The following is a 15,775-nucleotide window of genomic DNA, read 5'->3' on the forward strand; positions in this document are numbered from 1 at the left end:
AACCCTGACACCAGATCTTCACCTCTGCCTGCAATTAAATCAGGTACTCGGCCCCTACCGTATTATTTTCTACAACCTTTTACACCCAATGACAGTTTACGTGTCTGCTCTTGAGTTCGGTTATTTTCTTCTGCCATCAATAGGTTGGGTTGCAACCACAAACTAAATACGCAAGTGACCTAAACACGTTTTGTAGATTACAATATGCAATCAAGTTAGAGTCTGACGTTAAGCCTTTTTCGATGGGTCGTAAGCCAAGTTACCTTACATAGGCTCTGTGGCAAAAAATAAAAAATAAAAATGGGTGTGATCGAATGTGCACATCGGAGGATAAATTAAAGCAGTTTGATTAATTTAAGTGGCTAAAACTCAAAATATTGAACATTAGATTAAAAAAACAACAACATTTTTACATTTTTGGCCAGCATCAGTGAACTTTGTGTGCCCCGACACTTTGAATGTTAATTAAATGGATTGCAGAAGTATGCAGAAATAATTTCATGTTTATTTCAGCCATGAGTTGACCTTCATGGCTGATGATCATGCAAATTTGGCACATATTCAGTGAACTATACAACTGTGTTACTGCTGCAGTTGATATTGTAAAAGCTTGCTCATCAAATATTGACTAACTCTTTTATGCAAGGATGTTTATGATCAAACATAGCTTCAGTTCTCTGCCTAGACTTGCGTGCAAAAATATGTGATGCTCGAGGACTGATGATGAAGGATCTCACAGGATTTGTTGTCAGCCAAGTGCAGCTGACAAAATGAAAAGTGTAACTTGCTTCAAAGTGCATAATCACACTTGCAATTCGTAGAGGGCATACTTGACACCTTCATTTCAGCAGCGCTTAATAAATATCATCCCACACAGCAAAAAAGTTGGACATCTAACCTAGATGTGTCGTCAGGAAGATCAATCAGAGTTATTAATCATATCCCCCACCAATGCTGCAGTAATTTAATTTCTACATCATGTGATGAAGTTCATTGCACACAGGAGAGTTTTCTGTACCTGTGCAGGCAAGGTGGCACAGGAGTAATACATGGATGGTCCAGTAGGTGCAGGTCCACCCTCAGTGGGCATGTGAAAGGCGCTTCCAATAGCCTGTTGGGCAAATGAATCTCTGTGGGCCTGGGAGGCGGAGTCTGTCCCCATCAATTGGGCAGCGGCACGGCTGGACGTCACCTGGAGTGGACAGTACATGACTTGTGTGGGGAACGAAGTCGGATTGAAAGGATTGTTGTTTTTGCGTACCTGGTTGTAGCTTAGAACAGCCCCGCCAACATGTCCGCTGCGACTCGTGACCACTTCACCGAGAGCCATTGCTTGGTTACTATGGTAACCTGCAGCTGCATAAGCATCCTGGTTGTTGAGCTGCAGAGCGCTATGAGAGAGAAGTCCTTGTCCTGAAGGGCGAAAGGCAAACGATAAAGAGAAAAGTGACGAATATCAAGGCGGAGTTATTTGAATTTGAATAAATATGTCATGACGAGACATTAAAGTTATTTTTTTCTTTTCCATGCTGGGGAAAGAGACAGTTGAGTTAGACAGATATTATGTGATTTCTTAGCTCAAGAGTCATCAGTTGAAAGAAACTTTTGATCATTGTCAAAATCCACAAAGTCTTGTCTGATCTCTTGCCATGATGCTTTTATACGTGTTCTCAGAAGTTTTTTTTTTTTTTAAATGTATTACTATTATTCGAAGAGTGACTGTGTAAAGATTTATTCTGCTTATGGCCTTCAAGGCGTTTTGTAACCCAGTTTATGCGCCACATGTTCTGCAATGTATTTTTATTTTTATTTTATTAAAAAAACAGCAAATGTAACAGGATCAGATTGAAAGACTTTGGAAAAAAGATGACTTGAATGAAATAAAAAATTTGGGTGTAGTGTTTTTCCCCAAGACAGCCATTTACTTTTCATCCACTATGTTATTCTGGCATGTAATGCTCAGTGACCCGAAAAGGTTCCTTACCTCCTTTTAAGACATTCTTTTTCAAGCTTCACTTTTCAGCCTCTCTGCATCTGTCTTACTTCACTATGCCCCACCCGACTTTGTGCTTTCTGCTCCAAATCCCCAATTGGGGACATTTAGTGTTTATGATTGTAAAAAAAAAAAAAATGTATGACATTGTCTGAAATATTTCACATTGCATGACATTAACAGAATAAAATGCAATGAAGTTTGAATTAGTAGATATGTCTGTGTAATTCACAACATCAGTTTTAGGACACTCGAGGAGAATTCAGTTCGTCATTTCAGACAAATTAGCCTCTCTGCAATGTCAAATGAACAATTTGAAGCCATTAGATATTTTCCGAGTGTGCCCATTAACATCAACAAGTTGGCTGGCTGTAATTTCGCTTGTTTTTGACCATTTTTTATTAAACCTTTGAAATCGTCACAGTTCATTTTGGAGCAAGGAACCGTTTGACTCTAGATCAAAATGAATTACGCCAGTAATGAATGAGTCATCATTAGGAACAGAATGCAGATTTTGAACACCACAAAACAGCAGTCGATGCTCTAGTAAAAAATAAAATGAAACATTTACCCAATGCCTCTGTTGATTATAAAGCGTGTATTTACCCAGATGAATCCTAAAGTTTAAAATGAACTTAAAATGAATGGACAGAAGAGAAAAGGAGCAGCTTTTACAAAGGCCGAAGCTTTCCCATTATTCTTATGAGCTGTTAAATTTTTCATGTGTCCTTGATTAATTCACTTTTGGGGATGATAGTAATGATGTGTCCCATCAAGGGCTTTTAATAATAGACATGTTCCTCTTTTTTAGCATACAGACTGTGTTTTCCAGAACAGGCTATCAAATCCCTGTGGAGATATTTTAGCCCACTCTTCCTTGTAGAATTTCTTTAATTCACCATTCCTGGAAGGGTTTTGAGCATTAACCCCATTTGTAAAGTCAGGTCACAGCATTTTAATCGGATTGAAGCCTGGACTTGGACTTGGCCGCTACAAAACCTTCATTTTGTTTTTAAGCCATTCAGAAGTTGACCTTGCTGCCGGTGTGTTTTTGGATTATTCCTTCTTCTGCAGAAACCACGTGAGCATCAGCTTGTGATTACAGCTTGATGACTAAACATGGTCCCTCTGGAATTTCTGGTAAAGGGGAGAATGAATGGTTCCATCAATCACAGTCATCCAGGTGCTAGAGAAGCAAAGCAGCTCCAGATAAACTCTGCACCATGTTTGACCGTAACTGTGATGTTCTTCTTGAGAAATGATGTGTGACATTTACACAAGCTCTAGTGTCCGTATAATATTTCCCAGCAAGGGAATCATTCAAATTTTTGAAGAATTTTAGAAAAAAAAAACCTTTTTTTAAATACTGGTGGTGTTTAAGAGTTTCAGAATTCAGAAATATTTTTTTTGTTTTCATTTTTTATACTGTTGCTGTTTTTGCAAAAATCAAACACATTTTTTTTTTCATACTGTTGGCATCTTCATTCAAAACATACAAAAAAACTATTTGAAATCCAAACAGATCCCAAGTCAACACCCTAGAAGGGACTGTGGCTAATCTCCAAGTTTCCTCTCATGTACAATATGCATGAAAAAAAAATGAAAAGAGGAATGAATGAATCATTGCACGGTAACTGAAATGGATCGAGTCACTCTGAAAATGCGTTTTAAGCAACATGCAACTTGAGCAAAGTGGAAAAGTCACTATTAAATACAGTAAAAGGCTTCTGTAGGAGTAAGTGCACATGCATTATTTAATATGCAGTATTAAGCAAAGGGAGCTGGGAGAGTTTACTAGGCCAAGACCTTCCTGTCCAATATAGACTCATATTGGGTCAAAAGCCACTAATGCAATTCAAGCCGCGGAAGTTTTGAAACCTTTAACCCGTGTTGTTGCCAGGGAATATTGTGTTGTATGCCACTTTAGGTGTATTGCTTATGGTACCAGATCCTTTTGAGGGTGCCTCATAAATCTATTATCACGAACACGGAAGGCTCTACTAAATCCACGTGGGGGAAGTGGGAGAAAGTGTAACGACCAGGAAAGTTGGAGGAGTGGGTGGGGGGGTATTTAAGTGAGAGTAATGGAGTGTAATAAAATTGTCTCTTATTGTGCATTTTAATGTCATTTCAGATTTGGATGGACATACTTGCCCTTCTCCATCCAAGGCTGCTAATCACACAGATTCCTTCATTTCTTTTTTTAAATGGAGCTCACAGTGCACACATGCAAACATGCTCACACAAAAGCTGAGTGTCTTTCCTTCCACATCTTAGCCAACACGCTCTATTGACACATTTGAATATTTCATAAGTTGTCTATTTTCAGATAGAGGGGTGTGCAGTCAAGAGCACACGTACGAAAACACACAGATGTGCGCACGGAGTAACTGCATCGGACAAAGTCGCACCGATTAACATGCACACTGCAGAACTAGCATGAAGAGGAATTTTACTCTACTGCGTTGGTGCACTGATCTGCTCAGCAGCCAGAGTTGGAGTGGATTTCTGCTTTGAGGGTTTTTCTTTTTTTCTGATGCGTGTATATACATATAAATATATACATTTGTTTGACAAGTTCTCAACTGAAGGCATAGCTAGAATAACTTTTTTTTTTTAAATTAAAAAAACACATTACTGCGTATACAGTAGTTTACACCGTTTATACAGCCATACAAGATTTTGGATCAATTTTTGTGCAAAAATATTTTGCAAAGATTTTTTTGCACAAAGCAAACAGAACAAATTGTTTACTTTTTTTCAAAACAACCCAAAGTTGTTGTCAAACTGACCCAATTTCTGGGGTCGGTCCAATTTCTAACTCAGCAGTTTATCGATGAATTGGAAATGATTATAGTAGTATCTAAAAATTTATTATTTGGAACCAGTGAATATTTATTGATTTAAGGCATTTGAGAAATGGTTGTTATAATGGTAGCGAAAGAGCATTTGTCGTCAGCAAGACTATCCTTGAAGGCATTCATGACATAGTCAAGTGGGAAAAGTAACAAATAACTAAAGAAACATGAAAAGATTAGAAAGCTTCTATAAAAATATTTTCCTCTATTTTTCAGTTTGCCCATCATCTAAAGTTACTGAATTTAATGGTATGATCCATGTTTGTTCTACCAACAGTGTAATGGCTCTTGAGGGTCATAGAACTGAACAGTGAACAGGATGTTGGGATTAAAAAAAAAAAAAAAAAAGGTAATAAAATCTTATCTCAAAAAGTGTGATAATGGCAAGAAATCTAATAAGGGCGACAAAATAAAAAACACTAAATACTATAGTGCATGTTTGCAAGTCTATGCATAAACAGTTCATCCACATGTGTGTATACCTGTACGGTTTAAATGCATGTGTGCACGCATGTGTGTGTGTGTGTTGGTGTGCGTCCCTTTGTACTGTGAGCATCAGGCCATCTGACACCTCGGCAAGGATGGATTAGCATATCAAACTCTTGGAACGACTCTGCACGTCTCCCAACAGCTACCTCACACCCATGGGATGAACTGGAGCAAAGACACGGGTATGATTTCCATGACTGAGGGGGGGAGTCAGGGAGGGGGGAGTGTAACGCGGAGGCAAGAGGGAGTTCCTCTGGATCTCACGGAGAGCTCTTAACAACCACATTGCACTGTGGGATTACAGCAACAACGCAAAAACCTTTGAAGCACTGTTTAACTTTCAATATTTTGAATTTAAACTACTATTGGAACAACTGATCCAGAATTTATTAATGAATGTCATTTTTTGGAAAGTAGAATTTGGAAATATTTTGAACTGGGAGTTTACATCAGAACATCCCTCCACTGATCAACAATTCCACAAAGACTTGTCCTTCTGATGGTATTGACATGTTCATTGCTCCATCAAAGCAACTGAGAAAAACTGTAATTAAATCATATTTTAATAATCTCAGCAAGGGTCTTACGATCTCCCGTAGAGGTGTCCTGCGAGTCCAAGATCCCGGATTCCTGGAGCGATCTGATACAGGAGTCCACCAACTCCAGGCCTGTTGTCAACTCCTCCTCTATGTCTTTCTGTCCATCTGCATGTGGCAAAAAAAAAACAACCAAAAAGCATTTTTAAGCATGACTGTGCCACACTGCATAAGGCAAAGCTAAAAAAAAAAAAAAGCATCATCATTGGGTGGAGAGATCGTGGGACAAGGACAAGTTAGCACCCGCTATTTGGGATCTAGTCCATCAGGCCTAAGAGTGGAGCTCGAGTCAAGGGGGGATATAAAATTAATGACCCTGCAGCAAATCTCATGGCATTGATGTCTACAGGTTAGCCTTGCCTTGGCAGTCAAGAGGACAAATCCATCTGAATGAGTCCTAGGAGCAACATTAGTCTGTTATTGAGAGAGCAAAGGAGACGAATGGTAATAGAAAAGGTTTTGGTGAGTGGATTACGGAGGACAGTTTTATTGACTTGGGTTGATGCTATTGCACCGAGATGACATTGGGTTAAAGCCAATTCCGGTGTTGTCTGCACTGTTGCATGCCGGCTTTACTATTGCCATCCAAAGTTCATTTCAGTTTTTGTTTTTTTTAAACCTAGTACTGTATTTTCCGCACTATTAGACGCACCTAAAAACCTCCAATTTTCTCAAAAGTCGACAGTGCGCCTTATAATCAGGTGCGCCTTATATATGGACCAATATTGAGCCACTACAGCAGGCGTGTCCAAAGTCCGGCCCGCGGGCCAAATGTATATATTTTATATATGGACAAAGTTTTAAAATGGGCCATTCATTGAAGGTGCGCCTTATAATCCGGTGCGCCTTATAATGCGGAAAATACGGTAGTTTATTCAGAGGCAGTGGGTTCCTAATGATAGAGGGGTAATGACAAGAAGACAATTGAAGTGAGAAAGCCTTCCCTTTTTGTTTTGTTGAATCAAACATTTCAGAGGGCTGCATTGACACCATTTGTACAGCCCAGGACTAAAAAAGTCAGTTTTAAAAGACTGAAGATTAAAACGCTTTGAAATAAAATTCCTTGCGGTCAGAATCTTTGCTCGTAATATCAATTACGTATCAAAGCTCAATTGGACTGAAACAAGAGAAAGATCAAAATGCCAAGCAAAATTGCAATCTTAGTGACATAATGATTAGAAAGTATATGCTTGTATGTTTTTCACTCAACCTTCAATTAAAAATGCGCAAACTTGAGTAGATTTTAAGTTTTTTCTACGCTTGCACATGCAGAGCCCATATGAGCTTTTCTAAAGCAGCCTTCGTGTTTCTAGGAGAAAATTGAATGTGAACAACACAAAACGCATGAAGCAATACGCATAGTCAGCACAGAGCTGTGGCAGAATCCAAACAATGGTGCACTAGATTAAATTTATGATGAGATTTTACTGGAAGGATTTACTACCTTGGTTGTTCCAACGAAATTTCTCCTCTGCTGAACTGCAAGAGAAAAATGACAGAAAGTAAACAAGGTTAGAACTACCAGCATAAGAAAAGAAAATACACTTTTGCACACAATTTATTGAGTTTATTGTCTGTAACAAACACGCACACACGTGCACACGTATCATGGTCAACATTGCTGTTGTCGTGTCTTCCCAGTTCATGTTTGTTCAAATGTTGACAGTGCTTCTGTTTATTTTCAGCTCCTCCAATTCTGCTGTTCACCTCTTGTCAGCCTCCCTGACCAGTTTTCTGTTTGTCTTTACATCAACGTTGAAAGGGCGTGCAAAGCTGTAATATCCCGTTATGCCATATTTAAGTTAAGGTAAAGCACTTTATTGTAATATTGTAGTTATAAACACGGCCATTGGTAAAATTATAGTGTAGTTGGCGGGAAAGAAAAAAAAATCCTCATGTGCACTAACCTCTGCCTTAAAAAAACATTTTAAATGTGGGTGTTAATTGCTACTTGGACTTATTACCGTATAAATCAGAGGGCGTTAAATATTACTGTCATCTTGTCAGAGGTTGTGTTTGAAAGGGGGAAGAAAAAACAGAGAAAAAGACATGCTGGAGACAATAAGATGGGCAGAGGGAAAATAAAACACAAAGCGATGAACAGCCAGAAAATGAGACTTTGCAGCAAAACAAAGAGAACCCCGCTAAACCCTATGAGGCTTAAAAGAGCGAAAGCCAGATATAGCGATGAAAATCCCGTTATTTTACCCACCCAATATACACATGCTGAACTCAGTCTGTAGTGTATAATCCATCTATTACTGTGCTGGCATCGTATCTCTTATCAGTGCTGACCACAATGGCCAGTCTTCATGTCAACAGAGCGGCAAGATTATAAGGCCACCAACAGAGAGGATAAAAAAAAAAAGCACAGAAAAGAAAGAAAAGATCCAGACAGATCTTAGGTACTATCAGCAATAATGCTGCCATTGACAATGTCACTTCTTGGATTCGGATTTAAAGCCTGTCGTATTGAGGTTCCTTTGAATTCCTTTCTAGACACAAAAGAATCCAAACTCAAAGGCTTTAGCATTGGATGTAAAAAATAATTTGACGAGTGGAAAATACAGTATTTTGCAATCAAACTGATTTGTAAGAAAAACAATGTACGCCATAGTTACAATGTATGCCATAGTTACAAAATAAAGCCAGATGAAGTGAGACATTTGATTCCAGTACAGAGGAACTACATTGGACTACCGTATTTTCCGCACTATAAGGCGCACCTAAAAACCTCCAATTTTCTCAAAAGCCGACAGTGCGCCTTATCATCAGGTGCGCCTTATATATGGACCAATATTGAGCCACTACAGCAGGCGTGCCTTATAATTCGGTGCGCCTTATATATGGACAAAGTTTTCAAATGGGCCATTTATTGAAGGTGCGCCTTATAATTCGGTGCACCTTATATATGGACAAAGTTTTCAAATGGGCCATTCATTGAAGGTGCGCCTTATAATCCGGTGCGCCTTATAGTGCGGAAAATACGGTAATACTTCAGTCACCACACTCTGTCTTGATCCTCCGAGTACAGCCAACAAAAGCTGCACACCGACCATAACCACATGTACTCGCCCTATGCAATTGCGGTGACAGTGGTAATACTTCTCACTCGACAACTCTCCTGCTTTCACTTTAGATGCTATAAGACAGGGTGAACTGTGAAAATTCTGTCATATCCCATTTCCGCTTCATGGCCCTCAAGTACATCATGTTCACTCTGGCGAGCTGGGGAATGCCGGCCTGTCACGGGATATAAAGAACAAAAGTCAACTAAGTGCAGAGAGTCTGAGTGGTAAAAATCCATCCATGATAGGGATGTCAGCAAGTAGCCACAACGCTGGCTTGTAGGATAATTAAACCAGGCAGTATCCATAATGCCACAGCATGTGGTGCACATCTTCAGCATCTTAAGTACATCTCTGATCACCCTCTGAGAAGGAGAGCAGCTGCAAACATTTGTCATTTACGGTTCTAGAGTGAGGTTAAACGTAGTAGTGAATGTCTGAAGGGGGTGATTTCAACCTAGAACTGGAATAAAGCAGCTTTTAGGGTGATTACTATTAAGTGATTGATTGAGAACCGAGCAAGTGAATTGCAATATTTATTGCCAGCAGGGTTGGATGGACCTGACTGCCTCGAAGGTTTAATGCTGCAAGACAGTAAAATAAGTGATAAGGAGAAGCTTATTTTTTAACTTAGGGATAAAAGTAAGCAGCGGGAGGGAACCCATTACAATGTCGAAATCTGGTGAGCAAAACAAATGGTTTCCAACACAAGCAACGATGAACATAAACATTGTGTCCAATAAACACACTAATGTGGAACGCCAGTGACTTCCCGGAACTGTTTGCATAGGTGTCAAACTCAAGGCCCGCAAAGACAAATTTTGCATCGACTTTGTATCATTACTAAAATTACAAATGGTCTTCACTTTTTAAAAATAGAGCTATTTCTAGCAATTTTTATTACCCTTCATCTTTTTAAACTATTTGAACAGTTTTTACTAGTCTCTGATTTCAAAACTAGTTATTCATCAGTTTGTTGTATAGCCTATACTGTATGTATAAAGAAGACGTCATAATGTCCGTCCGAGGGAAACTACGACTACAACGCAGCCCGAGTTTGACACCCCTGCGATAGAGCTTTTAATTCCAATCTGAACTGGTGGATGCTGAAAATATATGCTTTATTTTGCTTCACCTGAAGTTCAGCTAATTGCCTATTATGTCGAAACGACTGCTGCCACTTAATGTGTAGTCCTGCTGTAACCCACACTTCAAAAGAGGAGATAATTAAAGCGGTGGAAAATGTCAACAACCTCGCAAGAGTGCTGAACTTGCCGGAAGGGGGAACAGAAGCTGAACCTTTCTTGAATGTTTGTGGTCAAGCCTGAGGATGACGATAGGTGGTCAATGACCTCGATTCGGTCTTGTTTCAATTTCTTATGAATAACATTTTGAAGGGCGTTACAAAAAGTGAACGTGACAGCATTGGTTTGAAACGATATTTTATCGATTACAGGATTAAAAAACATTCCCTGTGCCCAATGAACATCATATTGTTGTTGAATGAAGTTAGGTCGCAAACACTTGGCCTTGTTTCTCTAGCAGTTTTACGTCTCATGGACACGAGTTCCATGTATTATTAAGAAATACTTGTGTCGACATGACATTTGCTTTTTTTAATATGCATCACTGAACAGCCTCCAGTTGAAGAAGCCAACCGCAAGGGTAAAGGTAAGGAACTGCTTTATTTTTTTTCCTCCAGTTTTTCTTTTGATTGTTTAATATCTTGGGCCTGGAAGTAGTTAACCTGCCCACATCGTCAGAACAAATGTTCTAGGAGCACATGCGACACAGACTGTGAGCGAATGAAGCAGAAATCTCCAGTGACCCAAAAAATTGGCCAGTGGGAGGCGGCCATTTTGACATGAAGCCAGAATTTAAATGAGACGCAAGGAGGACATGTTGGTTCTTTGGATGAAAACAACGGAATGCGAATGGCCCAGAAACATTTAATGACCTGGAGACATCGGAGTTGGAGACTTGTACTGATTTAGAGTATTGTACTGATTTAGAGTATTCATTATAAAGTGTGAGAATCTTAAAGTCATTTTACATTTGCATCAAATTCCCATGTTATCTATTCAGCAGTTATTATCCTTTCTGTCCTGAAATGACTTTCTCAGGAATTGTATTGCTAACAGAGCCTGATGCTTTGGGGTTATAGCATTTTTTTATCTGGATAATAAAAAGACATGGAGACATTGCATCAAACTCCGCAATTTAAGCATTTGAGCCATTGATTTGAAACCGTCAATTCTCACGATGCTGGCGTTTAAACTGATTTGCCATGATCTTTGCTCACCCATTTGCACCACAGAGCCGCGAAACACACGCGGGGCTGTGAGCCAGGTCGCCTCATCCGTATCGATTTGGCCCGACCAAGCTGCCCCAAAACATGGCAGACTTCCAGAGCTAAATTAAAGAAAACATCATTTTAGAGCCAAAATGGCAACACTTGCTGCAGCTGACACTCAGGTGTGCCCAGCTTTGAATTTACCATAACGGTATTAACATAATCAAATACATTATCATTTTCCCGTTTACAATCAACTTGAGTGGTGCAAAGTAGCAAGATAGTTGGAGATGGGGAAAAATGAATAAAATAGTCGAATCTTGGCATGCGGGCAACAGTTAAACCGCAAATTATTCATATGCTGGCCAAATTTTAAATTAATGAGAATTCTTTATTGGATGTGTATCTTCTGGCTAGAAATCCTACAAGAACATGATAACAGATTGGAAGAAGTTGTGTAGGAAGAAAATTATGAAAAATACCAGATAATGGATGGATGGATGGATAATCACGTTTTTCAATCATTCATTATGATTATATCAGACTATTCTGCGCAATCAAAAGGATAATCAACTTCTAGCATAATCTAGAGCAGGAACACTCAGTTATTGAGTATTACCGAATATAAAAAAATGTGTGGCGCTACTGTTCCAAGATTTGCCAAAATCATGGCGTTGAAGTTACAAAATGGCCACAATTCACTTCATACAGATTAGGAAGTGAATCAGTGTGTGTGAACCTGTAACCTCTGAACTGTGACCCACCGTGGTGCCCGACTTTAAAATATTTGTAAAAAAAAAAAAAAAACAGTTTAATGTCCAGACGACTGTTTCAGAGGACAACATTATTTAAGAACTGCGGCCTCTATATTACATGAAGAGTAAACTTAGCTGTCAGAAGATTATATTTCATCTATTTGGTTGCCATTTCTAATGTTTACTTTTTTTCTTTGAAAAAAAACCTTTGGGTTTTCCAATAATCCTGTCAAAAGTGGAGGGTTGCATCGTATGATTGCTTTGTATGCTGAAGATATCGTCCGATGCTGTATTTAATCTTGCATACTTTTGAAGAGGCTTCCCTCAGGTCAACATAAAAATACAGCGTGTGCATGATTAAAATGTGTTTTTGAGCAAATATTCCTCAATGCGTTTGTGTGTTTGCACATGAACCGACTGCTCGAGTAATCTCAGATTGTTTTTAAGGAGCGAGGGACAGTCAATGCTTCATGCCAATAAATCTAAAATCCACACACACAGTGAGAGCGATTGAGATATTAGGCTTATTGAGAGTGTCTGGTCTTATGTCTTTTCTGTGCCATGGCTTAAAAGAGCGTAACTTCTTTTCTCCTCCTGGCTTATCTTGTTAGTTTGCTTCTCTTGGTCAGCCATCCCCTTTTTTCTTTTTTGTTACCTCCATGCTTCCTTCATGCCGCTCTTCTCAGCATTGCTGACTACTAGATTTTAAAAACATAGCTGTTTTCTTTCGTCTACCTTGCAGTGGAGAAGTTACGGCTTTGAATCTTATAGCTCAGGCCCACCAATATGGAGTTTACACATTCTGCCCGTGCGATGGTTTACTCAAGGTCTTCGGGTGACTCCCGCAGTCCCAAAACGATATATATTGGTGAATTGAACAACTTAAATCGTGTAAATAAGCTCACCCGTGACCCTATTATGAATCACCTGTATCGAAAGTGAACGGATGTAATGAGAAAAGTGAATTCAACAAAGAAAAAAACAACTAATCAAATATGATTGAATTATTATTTATTATTAGTTTTTATTCATTATAATTTTATTATTATAATTTTACTATTATAATTTTATTATTATTATTATTATTATTGATATGCTTTTGACTGTAGTCCAAATATGAAGTCATGCCCTTATTACATTATCAAAGACGACTTAGCAAAGCCGTTTACAAAAGGCCAATTTGAGAATAATTGTCAATTTTTGTCTACGTGAAGCCCTTTGAGACTGATTTAGGGCTATACAAACAAACTTGACTTGACTTGACTTGACAATTACAAACAGAGCAAGTCTTGAAGCTAATATTTATGTTGTTTTCACGACACAAAATGAGCATTTTTAAAACACCAATTAGTTCCAACAAAAATGTGCTGGTGTTCTACACAGCAATGCTCTTCTGTACACCAGTGGAGGTTGTGACCTTTTTATAAAAACAGTCAGTGTTGACCAGACAAGCAACGCTAGATCCATTCAGAACAATGGCCTTTAAAAGAGAAGGTGCAATGTGACTCCAGATGACAATGCCCTTTCATTGACGAGAAGCTGGAAAACTCCAAATGCATAACAACCATCTGCACATTAAATACAAAAAAGAAAAACAAATCAAGATTTTAGAAATAAACTAAAGATGTGTGGGTTGGTGTGAGTGTTTTGGTTGACCGAGCTGGACAGTTTTTCACGTCAGATGTATTTGCTCATAACAGCCGAGTTAGCTACAGGCAACTTCATGTTGTTGTTGTTTTGAAACACTGGAGGTCTTCTGACACATTAGTCCTTACGCCTTCTGAACAAGCTGGGCCGCTACTTTTGGTAATATTTCACAGATCAAAATTTTCTATATTAGAAATTTTATATAAGATGATTTATATACGATGTATTTGTATATATTTGAGCAGACATAACGACAGCTCGAAGTGGTAGATTTAGTTTTGCGCTTGGAACGCTTTCCTGCATCCAAGTTAAAAAGAGATAGGAGAACGAAATGTCTATTTTTCTTTTTTAACAGTAAAGCAAGAAACCATGCTGCACTAAACATCGAATATGTTTCAGATGCGTTTGGTTCAGTTGGAATGATCTTCGGTGCCATTTCTTTGCTCATACTTTTCCATTTGGTCAAGTGGGAACACTCTCATACGAACCCTGGCGTGCTCTAAAGATGCAGTCTGAAACCACTTGAAGAACTCTGTTGCCCTTTGGTTCACTTGAGCTCAAATGTGAACACTGCATAAAAAAAAAAAATCCCGACCGGCATTAAAACCCACCAGTTAAATCAAATCGCAATCAAATAAATCATTCAGCCTTATTGTGCCCATATTGCACCTTATATTTGTAGTCTAAACACGATGTGGCTTTCTTTTTCTTTTTTTTTTAATGCTCAATAACAAAAAAAAAAAAGCACAGCTTCTTGCATTTATCTACTAAATCACTCACATGATGCCATAAAATGCTGCTTTGCAATTTAATCTGTGAGATAAATCATATTTGGTTGCAGCAAAGCTCTACCTATCGGGCATTATAAACAGTGGCTCTACAATAAACTACTACATGACTCAGCAAATAAAATGCCAATCATGCTGGGAATACCTTCCTTCATTTGTCTCCTGAAAAACAACCTAGAAATGTGCAAATAATTTGTCTTAACTGTCGTGATGTACAACCAAAAGTCATTATTTACAGTACTACTTCTTTCAAGTTGTCCTCCCAGACGAAAAAAAATAATCATTTTGCGGATGCTGCAAAGGACGTTGCAGATCATCCCGTCTGCTGGGAGGGAAGAGAAAAATAAAAATATAAAGCATGTCAGTAAGCAAAGGAGATCAAGGAGGTTATTCACAATAATATTGATTCAGCCTAATATCAGCGTTTTGCTCTACTTAGGGAGACTGATCAAACATGATCTTATCGCTCAGAAGACTGATAATAAAAAATACCTTATTGATCTTCAGAAACACTATGCTTTCTACATGTGTATCAAATAAAAGCAGGAGGAAAAGTACTTTGCAAAGTGCAAACTGGCAGTGGAGCTCTCTAGGAAGCGTCTGTGTAATGGCCTAGCTTGATGGGTCACATTTTCTCACCAGACAAGTGCTACAATAACAGCAAATGCTTGCACGCACACACTTACGCACGCACACACGGCTCAGCAGTCGGACAAGCATGAGGTCCGACTGTGCCGCCGTTTACCAGACAAATGTTGCATTTGTACACGGCTAAAAGAAACAGACTTCCACAGGAGGTGTTTGAGTATTTGTTGCGCAATATTCTACGTACCGTATTTTCCGGACTATAAGTCGCTCCGGAGTATAAGTCGCACCAGCCATAAAATGCCCAAAACAGTGAAAAAACCATATATAAGTCGCTCCGGAGTATAAGTCGCATTTTGGGGGGCAATTTAGTCGACAAAATCAGAAGAGCAAAAATGAAGCAAGTGTGCATACAGCAGACAGTGGACATGGATATGGCACTTTAAAGTGTTAATTGCTTTATTTGATTTTTTCTCTATTTTTCATGCTTTGAATATGCACATATAAATGCATGTGAAGTGATCAACTATACTAAAACTAACATGTGAAGTGGTCAACTATACTTGTAAGTAAGTGATGTGTTAATGATCAAGTAAAAATTTGTGAAAAAAAACATATACAAGTCGCCCCCCCACCCAAACTATGAAAAAAACCGCGACTTATAGTCCGGAAAATACGGTACTTGCTTCCTCCAGCGGGCTCT

General features: G+C 38.8%; 1 protein-coding gene across 8 annotated transcripts in view; it reads right to left on the minus strand.

Annotated features, from left to right (window-relative positions):
• ctnnd2b (catenin (cadherin-associated protein), delta 2b) overlaps positions 1–15,775 on the minus strand; it is a 74,156-nt gene that overhangs the window by 31,307 nt on the left and 27,074 nt on the right. For all 8 annotated transcript variants that reach the window (XM_068648594.1, XM_068648593.1, XM_068653544.1 and 5 more), the window contains 4 exons: positions 7,381–7,415; positions 5,928–6,044; positions 1,262–1,413; positions 1,019–1,192 (listed from right to left, as the gene is read on the minus strand). In XM_068648594.1, coding sequence (XP_068504695.1) covers positions 1,019–1,192; positions 1,262–1,413; positions 5,928–6,044; positions 7,381–7,415 — 478 coding nt within the window. The remainder of the gene's footprint in view (positions 1–1,018; positions 1,193–1,261; positions 1,414–5,927; positions 6,045–7,380; positions 7,416–15,775) is intronic.

The sequence above is a fragment of the Syngnathus scovelli genome, chromosome 17 (genome assembly GCF_024217435.2).
Source record: "Syngnathus scovelli strain Florida chromosome 17, RoL_Ssco_1.2, whole genome shotgun sequence".
NCBI classification, from domain to species: Eukaryota; Metazoa; Chordata; class Actinopteri; order Syngnathiformes; family Syngnathidae; genus Syngnathus; species Syngnathus scovelli.